General features: G+C 61.6%; 3 protein-coding genes across 3 annotated transcripts in view; all 3 read left to right on the top strand.

Moving 5' to 3' along the window:
• LOC140468612 (uncharacterized) overlaps positions 1 to 14,194 on the top strand; it is a 1,157,363-nt gene that overhangs the window by 363,346 nt on the left and 779,823 nt on the right. The gene's annotated exons all lie outside the window — the stretch shown is intronic.
• Positions 1 to 14,194, top strand: part of LOC140468686 (T-cell surface glycoprotein CD3 zeta chain-like) — a 684,153-nt gene that overhangs the window by 619,118 nt on the left and 50,841 nt on the right. The gene's annotated exons all lie outside the window — the stretch shown is intronic.
• Positions 2,346 to 10,529, top strand: LOC140468486 (SLA class II histocompatibility antigen, DQ haplotype C beta chain-like). The gene is made up of 5 exons (XM_072564567.1): positions 2,346 to 2,472; positions 5,301 to 5,573; positions 8,438 to 8,710; positions 9,334 to 9,450; positions 10,459 to 10,529. Exons 1-5 carry the CDS (start codon positions 2,400 to 2,402, stop codon positions 10,527 to 10,529), a joined length of 807 nt encoding a protein of 268 aa, XP_072420668.1. The 5' UTR covers positions 2,346 to 2,399.

The raw sequence follows: 14,194 nt of genomic DNA, 5'->3' as shown, positions 1-14,194 counted from the left end.
CATTGGGAGGGGGGAGAATGGGAGAGTGACTCCCATTGGGAGGGGGGAGAATGGGAGAGTGACTCCCATGGGGAGAGGGGAGAATGGGAGAGTGACTCCCATGGGGAGAGGGGAGAATGGGAGAGTGACTCCCATTGGGAGAGGGGAGAATGGGAGAGTGACTCCCATGGGGAGAGGGGAGAATGGGAGAGTGACTCCCATTGGGGAGAGGGGAGAATGGGAGAGTGACTCCCATTGGGAGAGGGGAGATTGGGAGAGTGACTCCTATAGGGAGAGTGGAGAATGGGAGAGTGACTCCCATGGGGAGAGGGGAGAATGGGAGAGTGACTCCCATGGGGAGAGGGGAGAATGAATCCCCTGTTCTCCCCTCGCTTTACAGGAATGTGTGCCCCGTTCTCCCCTCTCCCCATGGGAGTTCTTCTCCCCACTCTGCTTCGGAGCAAGTGTCTTGTTCTCCCCCTTCCCCCTGCAGGAGTGAGACCCCGTCCTCCTCTCTCCTGGGGCCCTGAATGTACCCCCCCCCCCTCTCTGCGCAGGAATGAGTCCCACGTTCTCCCCCCTTCAGTGTGACAGCAAGTGGGACCAGGCCCTTTCAAACTGTCTGGATCTCTGTCTGAATCCCCCAAAGGGGTCTGCAGCTTCAAATCATAAGAGTCATCGAGATGTACAGCACAGAAACAGACCCTTCGGTCCAACCTGTCTGTGCTGACCATTTATCCGAAATTAACCTAGTCCCGTTTGCCAGCTCTTGGCCCATCTCCCTCCCAAACCCTTCCTATCCATGTCCCCGTCCAAATGCCTGTTAAATGCTGTCATTGTACCAGCCCCCAGCACTTCCTCTGGCAGCTCATTCCACACACACGCACTGCCCGCTGTGCCCCTTTAAGTCCCTTTTATATCTTCCCCCTCTCACCTTAAACCTTACGCCCTTCTAGTTCTGGGCTCCCCTATCCCAGAGAGAAAAGACCTTGTCTATTGACCCTCTCCATGCCCCTCTATAAGGTCACCCTTCAGACTCCGACGCTCCAGGGAAAAACAGACCCCCTGGCCCAGCCAGCCTCTCCCTGTAGCTCAAACCCTCCAACCCTGGCATCGTCCTTGCTCACGGTCGGGTCCTTGGGAGTGCAGAGGAGCAGAGAGATCTCGGTGTGCGTGTACACAGATCCCCTGAAAGTTGCCACCCAGATTGACAGGGTTGTTAAGAAGGGATAGAGTGTTTTGGCCTTTATTAATCGAGGGATTGAGTTCCTGGAACCAGGAGGGTCTGCTACAGCTTTACAAACCTCTGGTTCCGGCCACCCTTGGAGTATTGTGTACAGTTCTGGTCACCGCATTTACAAGGAGGAGGTGGAAGCTTCGGAAAGGGCGCACAGGGGGATTTACCAGGATGTTGCCTGGTGTGGAAGGAATGTCTTACCAGAAAAGGCTGAAGGCCTTGAGGCTGTTCTCATCAGAGTGAAGATGGTTGAGAGGTGACTTAATAGAGACATCCGAGATAATCAGAGGGTTAGGTAGGGTGGACAGGGAGAGCCTTTTTCCAAGAATAGGGACAGCAAACACGAGGGGACACAACGTTAAAGTGAGAGGAGATAGGTATAAGACAGATGTCCGAGGTAGTTTCTTTACTCCGAGAGTAGTGAGGGGATGGGATGCTTTGCCTGCAACGGTCGTAGATTCGCCAAGTTTAAGGGCATTTAAGTCGTCATTGGACCGGCCGAAGGATGCTCATGGGATAGTGTAGGTGGAGTGGGCTTTAGGTTAGTATGACAGGGGCGGCACAACATCGAGGGCCGAAGGGACTGCTCTGGAACGTTCGATGCTCTATGAAACCCTTTCATGGTTTCACAAGGTCCTTTGTGATCGGGCCGGTGCGTCACCTGAACTTCCCAGAGTGGCCTTGCCCCTCACCCAGTCACCTCCTCCACCCCCCCCCCCCCCCCTCCCTGCTCCCCCCTCACCCACCCTCCCCCTGTCCCTCCACCGCAGCCCGTTAGCTGAGGTCAGGCCGGCCTTGGGTGACCTTGGTGCCTGTCCCGTGGCTGGGCTGGGTGCCAGGGGAGGGGCGTCGGGGAGAATGGTCGGACAATGACGGGGGTGAGGGGGGATCGGTGAGGGGGGTGTGTTGAGGCCTTGCGCCCCCCCCATCTCAGGGATCGACCCGCCATCCTAGCCCCTCGCTGGAGGGCCTCTGCCTCGGTGGTGTGAGTTGAGCTCTCCGCTGGGACGCCTCGGAAAGGATCAGAGGAAAAGAGAGTTAAATTCCCCACGAACTCTGACTGTGACGAGGGTGGGTGCGTCAGCATACCTGGGGTTGAACCTGCGCCACAGGAATCTGATCGCTCCTCCCTCCCGTCAGTCAGTCAGTCTCCCCTGGAGGAAGCTGTCACTCTGCTCTCACGATGCTGGCTCTCTACAAGTGGGCACTGCTGGCTGGAGTGGCTTCAGTCCTGGACGGGGTGGGCAGCTTGACGGGTAAGTGCCAGGGGGGGAGTGGGAGGGGGGGGGGGGGGGGGGGGGCTGAACCGGCCTCCTTGGAAGGAGAGGGTCAGACCGTGCCAACAGCTCGGAGACTTACAAAGGGCCCGCCGCACATAACCCGAACAGACCGTGAGAGATTTTAACGAGTGCTGAGTCGATGGAGAGCCGACCAGGGCTGAGAGAGATAGCACCCCCCCCCCCCACGTGAGGGGCAGAATGGCCTGAGAAGACGAGCTCGAAGTAGAGAAGAATAGGAAAGTAGAGCAGAGATTTGAGAAAGGCGAGTCCAGACCAATAAGCTGGTCGGACACAGTCAGGGAACGACACCTCACCAAGTACAGTGCTAGGTAACCAGTACCAGCCCGTCCCAGTCTCACAGCACAGCAACTCAAAACACAAAGGTCTGTGACACAAATAACACACGTGGGATCAATTGGAGGGTTGGCACAGAGGGAGGGGGCACTGTAAGAGGGTCAGTGCTGAGGGAGTGGGCACTGTCAGATGGTCAGTGCTGAGGGAGTGGGCACTGTCAGAGGGTCAGTGCTGAGGGAGTGGGCACTGTCAGAGGGTCAGTGCTGAGAGAGTGGGCACTGTCAGAGGGTCAGTGCTGAGGGAGTGGGCACTGTCAGAGGGTCAGTGCTGAGGGAGTGGGCACTGTCAGAGGGTCAGTGCTGAGGGAGTGGGCACTGTCAGAGGGTCAGTGCTGAGGGAGTGGGCACTGTCAGAGGGTCAGTGCTGAGGGAGTGGGCACTGTCAGATGGTCAGTGCTGAGGGAGTGGGCACTGTCAGAGGGTCAGTGCTGAGGGAGTGGGCACTGTCAGAGGGTCAGTGCTGAGAGAGTGGGCACTGTCAGAGGGTCAGTGCTGAGGGAGTGGGCACTGTCAGAGGGTCAGTGCTGAGGGAGTGGGCACTGTCAGAGGGTCAGTGCTGAGGGAGCGGACACTGTCGGAGGGTCAGTGCTGAGGGAGTGGGCACTGTCAGAGGGTCAGTGCTGAGGGAGGGGGCACTGTCAGAGGGTCAGTGCTGAGGGAGTGGGTGCTGTGGGAGGGTCAGTGTTGAGGGAGTGGGCACTGTCGGAGGGTCAGTGCTGAGGGAGTGGGCACTGTCGGAGAGTCAGTGCTGAGGGAGTGGGCACTGTTAGAGGGTCAGTGCTGAGGGAGTGGGCACTGTCAGAGGGTCAGTGCTGAGGGAGTGGGCACTGTCAGAGGGTCAGTGCTGAGGGAGTGGGCACTGTCAGAGGGTCAGTGCTGAGGGAGTGGGCACTGTCAGAGGGTCAGTGCTGAGGGAGTGGGCACTGTGGAAGGGTCAGTGCTGAGGGAGTGGGCACTGTGGGAGGGTCAGTGCTGAGGGAGTGGGCACTGTCGGAGGGTCAGTGCTGAGGGAGGGGGCACTGTCGGAGAGTCAGTGCTGAGGGAGGGGGCACTGTCTGAGGGTCAGTGCTGAGGGAGTGGGCACTGTCAGAAGGTCAGTGCTGAGGCGGGGGGCACTGTCGGAGGGTCCCTTGGTTTCTCGGAAGGCCTCGTCTTTTCAGTAATCTCTCTTCAGGAAACCACTCCAATCACTTCCCCATAATCCTTTGAAACCTCAGTCCTCTGGAAAATATTAAATAAGTTTATCAGGATGGTGCTGGGGTCTGGAAGGTTTCAGTTCGAACGAGCATCTCGGATTATTCTCACGAGTGTTTGAGGCTCAGGGATGACCTTATCGAGGTTTATGAAATCTTGGGGGGGGTATTGATACGATGAATCGCGTCTGCCTTTTCCTCGGGATGGGGGATTTCCAGACCGGGGGCATAATGTGAAGGTGAGTGGAGATAGATGTCAAAAAAGACATGGGAGGCAATTTAATTTGACACAGAGAATGGGTTTTTTTTTGGCCTGGAATGAGCTGGCAGAGGAAGTGGAGGATGTGGGTACAGTTACAACCTTTAAAAGCTGCTTGGATAGACAGATGAAGAGGAAAGGTTTGGAGGGATGTGGGCAAGGAGCAGACAGGTGGGTCTGGTTCCGGTTGGAATCAGCACGGACAGGGTGGGCCGAAGGGCCTGTTCCCGCGCTGCGCGACTCCATGGCTGTGAGGCCTTTTGCCAACACCTGGCTAACATTTGGGGGGGGTGGCACAGTGGTTAGCACTGCTGCCTCACAGTGCCAGGGACCCTGCTACAATTCCCAGCCTCGGCCCACTGTCTGTCTTGTGTGGAGTTTGCACACTCTGCCCCGTGTCGGCGTGGGTATGCTCCGGTTTCCTCCCACAGCCCAAAACCGGTGAGTTGGCCGTGCTAAATCGCCCGCAGTGTTAGGTGCAGGGGGGTAAGTGTAGGGGGAATGGGTCTGGGTGGGTTACTCTTTAACGGGACTGTTTGGGCCTGTTTCCACACTGTAAGTAATTGAATCTAATCAGGTTAGGGTGGATTGGCCGTGCTAAACTGTCCCGTAGTGCCCAGGGATGTACAGGTTAGGGTGGATTGACCATGCTAAATTGTCCCGTAGTGCCCAGGGATGTACAGGTTAGGGTGGGATTGACCATGCTAAATTGTCCCGTAGTGCCCAGGGATGTGCGGGTTAGGGTGGGATTGACCGTGCTAAATTGTCCCCGTAGTGTCCAGGGATGTGCACTGGAGCATTAAGAGCAGTCGTTCACACCCAAGTTAACATCCAATCCATTGCTTTTGCTTTTCTTTGAGATTTGATTGTGTCCTGGAGAGTTTTAAGCCTATTTTTAATTTCTATATTGAGTGGAATCTGCACTTGGAGATTTGACGCTGGTGATTATTCCAAATTAACCTCCATGGACTGTGGTGTTTTTGCTCGCTGTCCTTTCAGATCTGCATCTGTTTCACGTTCAGTGCGACTGCTACTATGACAACGACACAATGTCCACCATTCGGTTACGCTATGCCTACGATGGCGCGACGGTCATGTTCTACGATATGGACACCCGAAGGTACGTGGCAGTCCAACCATTCCTCAGGGCGGAGGTGGACCGGAGGAATTCTGACCCCGATTACGTCGCCACGGTGCCCAACCGCGTCGAGAGCGTCTGCGATGAAATCAAGCAGGCCGCCGAGCTGAGCAACCTGACCCTGGAAAGAGTCGGTAGGTTCAGCTTCTGCCGAGTCTGGAGGGTGGGCTGTTTCTGACAGGGTGAAGGGACTGAGGGAGTTGGGGGGGTGGGGGGGAGGGGGGGGGCACGAGTGCGGAGAAGCGCTTGAACGCAGGGTGTCTGGGCTGGTAGTACGAAGAGGCCAAACGGTGATTCCCATTGAGCTGGAGGGCACAGGACAGCACAGGCTCCAATACTCTCTGCAGGAAGGAGGGGTTGATAGGGATTAGCTCGGACCGGAGCCAAGGTTGGGAGGAAAAGCACTTCCTCTCTGGGGCCGCACTTCTCAAAGTTCCAGGGACCCGGGTTCGAGCGCAGCCCCACGGGACAATCTGGGTGAAGTTTGCACATGCTCCCTGTGTCTGTGTGGGTTCCCAGTGTCCAGGGATGTGTAGGTTAGGGTGGATTGGCCGTGCTAAATTGTCCCATAGTGCCCAGGGATGTGCAGGTTAGGGTGGATTGGCCGTGCTAAATTGTCCCCGTAGTGCCCAGGGATGTGCAGGTTAGGGTGGATTGGCCGTGCTAAATTGTCCCATAGTGCCCAGGGATGTACAGGTTAGGGTGGATTGGCCGTGCTAAATTGTCCCGTAGTGCCCAGGGATGTACAGGTGAGGGTGGATTGGCCGTGCTAAATTGTCCCGTACTGCCCAGGGATGTACAGGTGAGGGTGGATTGGCCGTGCTAAATTGTCCTATAGTGCCCAGGGATGTGCAGGTTAGGGTGGATTGACCGTGCTAAATTGTCCCATAGTGCCCAGGGATGTACAGGTTAGGGTGGATTGGCCGTGCTAAATTGTCCCCGTAGTGCCCAGGGATGTGCAGGTTAGGGTGGATTGGCCGTGCTAAATTGTCCCCGTAGTGCCCAGGGATGTGCAGGTTAGGGTGGATTGGCCGTGCTAAATTGTCCCCGTAATGCCCAGGGATGTACAGGTTAGGGTGGATTGGCCATGCTAAATTGTCCCCGTAGTGCCCCGGGATGTACAGGTTAGGGTGGATTGGCCGTGCTAAATTGTCCCCGTAGTGCCCAGGGATGTGCAGGTTAGGGTGGATTGGCCGTGTTAAATTGTCCCCGTAGTGCCCAGGGATGTACAGGTTAGGGTGGATTGGCCGTGCTAAATTGTCCCATAGTGCCCAGGGAGGTGCAGGTTAGGGTGGATTGGCCGTGTTAAATTGTCCCCGTAGTGCCCAGGGATGTACAGGTTAGGGTGGATTGGCCGTGCTAAATTGTCCCATAGTGCCCAGGGAGGTACAGGTTAAGGTGGATTGGCCGTGCTAAATTGTCCCTTAGTGCCCAGGGAGGTGCAGGTTAGGGTGGATTGGCCGTGTTAAATTGTCCCCGTAGTGCCCAGGGATGTACAGGTTAGGGTGGGATTGGCCGTGCTAAATTGTCCCATAGTGCCCAGGGAGGTGCAGGTTAGGGTGGATTGGCCGTGCTAAATTGTCCCATAGTGCCCAGGGATGTACAGGTTAGGGTGGGATTGGCCGTGCTAAATTGTCCCCGTAGTGCCCAGGGATGTACAGGTTAGGGTGGATTGGCCGTGCTAAATTGTCCCGTAGTGCCCAGGGAGGTGCAGGTTAGGGTGGGATTGGCCGTGCTAAATTGTCCCGTAGTGCCCAGGGATGTACGGGTTAGGGTGGATTGGCCGTGCTAAATTGTCCCCGTAGTGCCAAGGGATGTGCAGGTTAGGGTGGATTGGCCGTGCTAAATTGTCCCCGTAGTGCCAAGGGATGTGCAGGTTAGGGTGGATTGGCCGTGCTAAATTGTCCCCGTAGTGCCAAGGGATGTGCAGGTTAGGGTGGATTGGCCGTGCTAAATTGTCCCCGTAGTGCCAAGGGATGTACAGGTTAGGGTGGGATTGGCCGTGCTAAATTGTCCCGTAGTGCCCAGGGATGTACGGGTTAGGGTGGATTGGCCGTGCTAAATTGTCCCCGTAGTGCCAAGGGATGTGCAGGTTAGGGTGGATTGGCCGTGCTAAATTGTCCCCGTAGTGCCCAGGGATGTGCAGGTTAGGGTGGATTGGCCGTGCTAAATTGTCCCATAGTGCCCAGGGAGGTGCAGGTTAGGGTGGATTGGCCGTGTTAAATTGTCCCCGTAGTGCCCAGGGAGGTACAGGTTAGGGTGGATTGGCCGTGCTAAATTGTCCCGTAGTGCCCAGGGATGTGTAGGTTAGGGTGGATTGGCCGTGCTAAATTGTCCCCGTAGTGCCCAGGGATGTACAGGTTAGGATGGATTGGCCGTGCTAAATTGTCCCATAGTGCCCAGGGATGTACAGGTTAGGGTGGATTGGCCGTGCTAAATTGTCCCGTAGTGCCCAGGGATGTGTAGGTTAGGGTGGATTGGCCGTGTTAAATTGTCCCCGTAGTGCCCAGGGAGGTACAGGTTAGGGTGGATTGGCCGTGCTAAATTGTCCTGTAGTGCCCAGGGATGTGTAGGTTAGGGTGGATTGGCCGTGCTAAATTGTCCCTGTAGTGCCCAGGGATGTACAGGTCAGGGTGGTTGACCGCGGGGAAATGTAGGGTTGCCGGGGATAGGGCAGTAGTGTGGGTCTGGGTGGGATGCTCTTTGCAGGGTTGATGCGAACACGATGGGCTGAATGGCCTGCTTCCACACTGTAGGGATCCTATGAACTGCCCCAAGGTTTGTGAGTAAAAGCACTTGCTGTCTCACTGAGGGGATACAGTCAGAAAAGGTCACCCAGCAGTACAGGGTGAGGATGACTGTAGAGAGGTGGAGGTGGACAGGGCCCTGACGGCTCTTCGACTGTTTGGGCGTCGCGATGTGAGGCGACGAAGGTTCTGATGCCTCTGGCCCAGTGCTGACCCTAACCTTTGACCCTGTCCCTTTTCTGGGCCCACAGCTCCCACGTCTGTCAGAGCCTTTATCGAGGAGAGGCGCGGTCAGAGGGTGCTGCTGTGCGAGGTGAGGAATTTCGCCCCCGCTGAGGTGAAGGTGAGCTGGCTGAGAGACGGAGCGGTTATCACCGACGGCCTGGAGACGGTCAGCGTCGTCCCTCAGAGGAACCAGGCCTTCCAGGCCCGGAGTTACCTCACGCTGAGTGGGCATGTGGACGGCTCCTATTCCTGTCAAGTGGAACACCAGGCCCTCGGCAGGAAACTCCTCGTCCCGCTCGGTAAGACCCCATAGAAATGGCAGCACCGTTTCCCCCCCCTCCCCCCACCCCACAAACATGGCGGCCTCCAGTCAGAGCTATTGTCCACTTGCCCGCACTGCGCCGAATCCCCACACGATCCAAATATTTACAGACTCAATCACTCCATCGTAGGGCATCAATGGGAAGGCCAGTGTTCGTTGCCTGACCACCCCTCCCCTTCCCCCCCAATTGCCCCCTTCTGAGAGTCTCTGAGGGGGGGGGCGGTTAAGAGGCAAGCACCTGGCAGTGGGTCTGGAGTCACGTGTAGCAGCAGCTGCCCGTCTCTAAAGGGCATTGGCGAACCGGACGGGGATTTTATCCACAATCTGGGGTCTCCAAGGAGGAGGGTGTGTGTTAATTCATTGACTTAAACCTCCCCCCACCCCCAACCTGCCAGGGGAGGGTTGGAACCTGTGACCCCAGGGTATTAGCCTGGAGGGGGATGTCTGTGTCCCAGTGACACTCCCATGGGAGTTGTTGTGGGTGGACGGGGTGGGGGGGGGAACGTGCTGGGGGTGGGCGTTCCTGGGGGGTTACAAACACAAAGTAAATTCTACCCCCTTCTCCCCCCCCCACCTCTCTCTGACTGACCCCTTCCTCAGAACACACCTGGACCATCACAAGTGAGACAGCATTGACCATCATCGGGGCGGTGCTGGGCCTCCTGGGATTGAGCTTCGCACTGGTCACTACCATTCTCTACTGCCGCCTCTTCCACCGTAAGGACAGGGCGAGACGTTCCCTGGGGATCCAGGCACCTTGGGACAGTGGGCGGGGGGGGAGAGAGAGAGAGTGGGAGAGAGACTGGGGGAGAGAGAGAGAGAGGGAATACAGTGAGGAGGGGGAGAGACTAGGACAGAACGGGAGGGAGAGATGGTGAGGAATGAGAGAACGAGGGAGAGATGGGACAGGAAAATGGAGAGAGGGAGACCAAGGAATACGCATAAAGAGAGAGAGAAAGTGATCGAGGAAGAGTCGTGAAGGAGAGAGAGAGAGAATGTGTCAGCGAAATGAAAGAAGAGAGAGAGAGACTGGGAGAGAGAGCAAATGTGTGAGTGAGGGAGACACTGGGAGAGAGAGAGAGAGAAAAAAACAGTGAATGAGGGAAAGAGAGAGAATGTGTGAATGAGAAAGACTAAGAGAAAGAGAATGAGAGACAGAGAATGAGGGAGAACACGTGAGACAGAAGGGAAAAGGGAGACAGTGTGTGTGAGAGAGAGAGAGAGAGAGAGAGACGGAGGGGAGGGAAATGGAGAGAGGGAGAAAAGAGGCAGAGGGAGAGAGACGCACACCTCAGTAAAGGAAGAGATGTGAAGGAGAGAGAAAAACGTGAGGGAGAGAGAAAGAAAGGGAAAGACAGAAGAGGAGAGAGAGAGAGAGAGACGGAGAGAGAGAGAGAATGTGAGTAAGTGCGAGAGAGAGATGGGGAGAAGGAGAGAAGGAGAGGGAGTGAGTGAAGCACTGGGAGAAAGGGTGGGAGGTGGTGACAGAGGGAGGGAGAGCAATCCCAGGTGGAATTGACTGGGAGTTGGGAGGCTTTGTTTGCAGCGGTGAGGGTGAGGGGGTGGAGGGAGGGAGGGAGGGAGGGACGGGTGGAGGGAGGGACGGGTGGAGGGAGGGAGGGAGGGAGGGAGGGAGGGACGGGTGGAGGGAGGGACGGAGGGAGGGAGGGAGGGAGGGAGCCTGGGCTTGTACTGAAACGGTTTCCCTTCTCTCTCCCTGGGCAGGTTGTTCCCGGGACAGTGTTCACCCAACAGGTGAGAGACCCCACCCTTACACCACAAACCGTTTGGTCTGAATTCGGATCGTTATTCCGGGGGGACAGGGAGCTGTGGGGGGGGGGGATGGGGAGCTGTGGGGGGGGGGGGGGGGGACGGGGAGCTGTGGGGGGGGGGGGGGGAGCTGTGAGGGGGAGGGGGGAACGGGGAGCTGTGGGGGGGGGGGGAGCTGTGAGGGGGAGAGGGCGGGGAGCTGTGGGGGGAGGGGGAACGGGGAGCTGTGAAGTGGGGGGGACGGGGAGCTGTGGGGGGGTATGGGGGGGACGGGGAGCTATGAGGGGGAGGGGGGTGGGGAGCTGTGGGGGGAGGGGGGGAGCTGTGAGGGGGAGGGGGCGGGGAGCTGTGAGGGGGAGGGGGGGACAGGGAGCTGTGGGTGGGGGCGGGACGGGGAGCTGTGGGGGGGGGTACAGGGAGCTGGGGGGGATGGGGAGCTGTGAAGGGGGGGGGAACGGGGAGCTGAGGGGGGAGGGGGGGGAGCTGTGGGGGGGAGGGGGGACGGGGAGCTGTGGGTGGGGGCGGGATGGGGAGCTGTGGGGGGGGGAACAGGGAGCTGGGGGGGGGATGGGGAGCTGTGGGGGGGAGGGGGGAGAGCTGTGGGGGGGGAATGGGGAGCTGTGGGGGGGGAGGGGGAGCTGTGAGGGGGGGGAACGGGGAGCTGTGGGGGGGGAGGGGGAGCTGTGAGGGGGAGGGGGCGGGGAGCTGTGGGGGGAGGGGGAACGGGGAGCTGTGAAGGGGGGGGGAATGGGGAGCTGTGGGGGGGGAGGGGGGGACGGGGAGCTGTGGGTGGGGGCGGGACGGGGAGCTGTGGGGGGGGGGAACAGGGAGCTGGGGGGGGATGGGGAGCTGTGGGGGGGGAAGAGGGGGAGCTGTGGGGGGGGGAACGGGGAGCTGTGTGGGGGGGAGGGGGAGCTGTGAGGGGGGGGGAACGGGGAGCTGTGGGGGGGGGAGGGGGAGCTGTGAGGGGGGGGTGGATGGGGAGCTGTGAGGGGGGGAGGAGGGGGAGCTGTGGGGGGGGAGGGGGAGCTGTGGAGGTGGGGGGGGACGGGGAGCTGTGGGGGTGGGGGGGGAGGGGGAGCTGTGGGGGGAGGGGGGGGACAGGGAGCTGTGGGGGGAGGGGAAGCTGTGACGGGGGGACGGGGAGCTGTGAGGTGGGGGGTGGACGGGGAGCTGTGGGGGGGGGGAAGCTGTGAGGGGGGGAACGGGGAGCTGTGAGGTGGGGGGGTACTGGGAGCTGTGGGGGGGGACGGGGAGCTATGGGGGGAGGGGGGTGGGGAGCTGTGTTGGGGGGGAGGGGGAAGCTGTGAGGGGGTGGGGGAGCGGGGAGCTGTGTGGAGGGGGGAGGGGGAAGCTGTGAGGGGGCTGGACGGGGAGCAGTGAGGGGGAGAGGGGGTGGGGAGCTGTGTGGGGGGGGGTAACGGGGAGCTGTGAGGGGGGGAGGGCGGGGAGGTGTGAGTGGGGTGGGGGGGCGAGGAGCTGTGAGGGGGGGAGCTGTGTGAGGGGGTGGGGCGGGGAGCTGTGGGGGGGGGACGGGGAGCTGTGAGGGGGCAGGACGGGGAGCTGTGGGGGGGAGCTGTGGAGGGGGGAGTGGGATGGAGCAGTGAGGGGGCGGGACGGGGAGCTGTGAGGGGGAGGGGGGGTGGGGAGCTGTGAGGGGGGAGTGGGGGGGAGCTGTGAGGGGGGGGGACGGGGAGCTGTGAGGGGGGAGTGGGGGGGAGCTGTGAGGGGGGGGGACGGGGAGCTGTGAGGGGGATGGGGGGGTGGGGAGCTGTGAGGGGGGAGTGGGGGGGAGCTGTGAGGGTGGAGTGGGGGGGAGCTGTGAGGGGGAGTGGGGGGGAGCTGTGAGGGGGGAGTGGGGGGGAGCTGTGAGGGGGGAGTGGGGGGGAGCTGTGAGGGGGCGGGACGGGGAGCTGTGAGGGGGAGGGGGGGTGGGGAGCTGTGAGGGGGGAGTGGGGGGGAGCTGTGAGGGGGCGGGGAGCTGTGGGAGGGGAGTGGGGGGGAGCTGTGAGGGGGCGGGACGGGGAGCTGTGAGGGGGGGAGGGCGGGGAGGTGTGAGTGGGGTGGGGGGGCGAGGAGCTGTGAGGGGGGAGTGGGGGGGAGCTGTGAGGGGGCGGGACGGGGAGCTGTGAGGGGGAGGGGGGGTGGGGAGCTGTGAGGGGGGAGTGGGGGGGAGCTGTGAGGGGGCGGGGAGCTGTGGGAGGGGAGTGGGGGGAGCTTTGAGGGGGCGGGACGGGGAGCTGTGGGGGGGAGGGGGGGTGGGGAGCTGTGAGGGGGGAGTGGGGGGGAGCTGTGAGGGGGCGGGACGGGGAGCTGTGGGGGGGAGGGGGGGTGGGGAGCTGTGAGGGGGGAGTGGGGGGGAGCTGTGAGGGGGCGGGACGGGGAGCTGTGAGGGGGAGGGGGGGTGGGGAGCTGTGAGGGGGCGGGACGGGGAGCTGTGAGGGGGAGGGGGGGTGGGGAGCTGTGAGGGGGCGGGGCGGGGAGCTGTGGGGGGGGTGGGGGGTGAGCTGTGAGGGGGGTGACGGGGAGCTGTGGGGGGGGAGTGGGGTGAGCTGTGAGGGGGGGTGACGGGGAGCTGTGGGGGGAGAGTGGGGGTGAGCTGTGAGGGGGGTGGGGGACGGGGGAGCTGTGCGGGGGGTGGGGGGAAGCTGTGAGGGGACGGGACGGGGAGCTGTGGGGGGTGGGGGGGACGGGGAGCTGTGCGGGGGGTGGGGGGGGGGGGGACGGGGAGCTGTGGGGGGTGGGGGGGGGACGGGGAGCTGTGCGGGGGGTGGGGGGGGGGGACGGGGAGCTGTGGGGGGTGGGGGGGGGGACGGGGAGCTGTGCGGGGGGTGGGGGGAAGCTGTGAGGGGACGGGATGGGGAGCTGTCGGGGGGGGACGGGGTGCTGTGAGGGTCGGGACGGGGAGCTGTGGGGGGGAGAGGGGGTGGGGAGCTGTGAGGGGGGAGTGGGATAGAGCAGTGAGGGGGCGGGACGGGGAGCTGTGGGGGGGAGCTGTGAGGGGGGAGTGGGATAGAGCAGTGAGGGGGCGGGACGGGGAGCTGTGAGGGGGAGGGGGGTGGGGAGCTGTGAGGGGGAGCTGGGGGGAGCTGTGAGGGGGGGGGACGGGGAGCTGTGATGGGGAGGGGGGTGGGGAGCTGTGAGGGGGAGCTGGGAGGGGGGAGTGGGATAGAGCAGTGAGGGGGCGGGACGGGGAGCTGTGATGGGGAGGGGGGGTGGGGAGCTGTGAGGGGGAGCTGGGAGGGGGCGGGACGGGGAGCTGTGAGGGGGGAGTGGGGGTGGGGAGCTGTGAGGGGGGAGTGGGGGGGAGCTGTGAGGGGGGAGTGGGGGGGAGCTGTGAGGGGGAGAGGGGGTGGGGAGCTGTGAGGGGGAGTGGGGGTGGGGAGCTGTGAGGGGGGAGTGGGGGGGAGCTGTGAGGGGGGAGTGGGGGGAGCTGTGAGGGGGGAGTGGGGGGAGCTGTGAGGGGGCGGGACGGGGAGCTGTGAGGGGGAGAGGGGGTGGGGAGCTGGGTGGGGGGGGTAACGGGGAGCTGTGAGGGGGGGAGGGCGGGGAGGTGTGAGTGGGGTGGGGGGGCGAGGAGCTGTGAGGGGGGGGAGCTGTGTGAGGGGGCGGGACGGGGAGCTGTGGGGGGGGAGTGGGGGGAGCTGTGAGGGGGCGGGAACGGGGAGCTGTGGGGGGGGTGGGGTGAGCT

The sequence above is a fragment of the Chiloscyllium punctatum genome, chromosome 47 (genome assembly GCF_047496795.1).
Source record: "Chiloscyllium punctatum isolate Juve2018m chromosome 47, sChiPun1.3, whole genome shotgun sequence".
NCBI classification, from domain to species: domain Eukaryota; kingdom Metazoa; phylum Chordata; class Chondrichthyes; order Orectolobiformes; family Hemiscylliidae; genus Chiloscyllium; species Chiloscyllium punctatum.
The sequence above is the reverse complement of the archived record's forward strand: the minus strand, read 5'-3'. Positions and strand labels throughout refer to the sequence as shown.

Coding starts and splice junctions, on each gene's coding strand:
- LOC140468486 (XM_072564567.1), top strand. CDS start 2,400: ATGCTGGCTCTCTACAAGTGGGCACTGCTGGCTGGAGTGGCTTCAGTC. Junction 5,574..8,437: donor CCTGACCCTGGAAAGAGTCG/GTAGGTTCAGCT, acceptor CTGGGCCCACAG/CTCCCACGTCTGTCAGAGCC. Junction 8,711..9,333: donor GAAACTCCTCGTCCCGCTCG/GTAAGACCCCAT, acceptor CCCCTTCCTCAG/AACACACCTGGACCATCACA.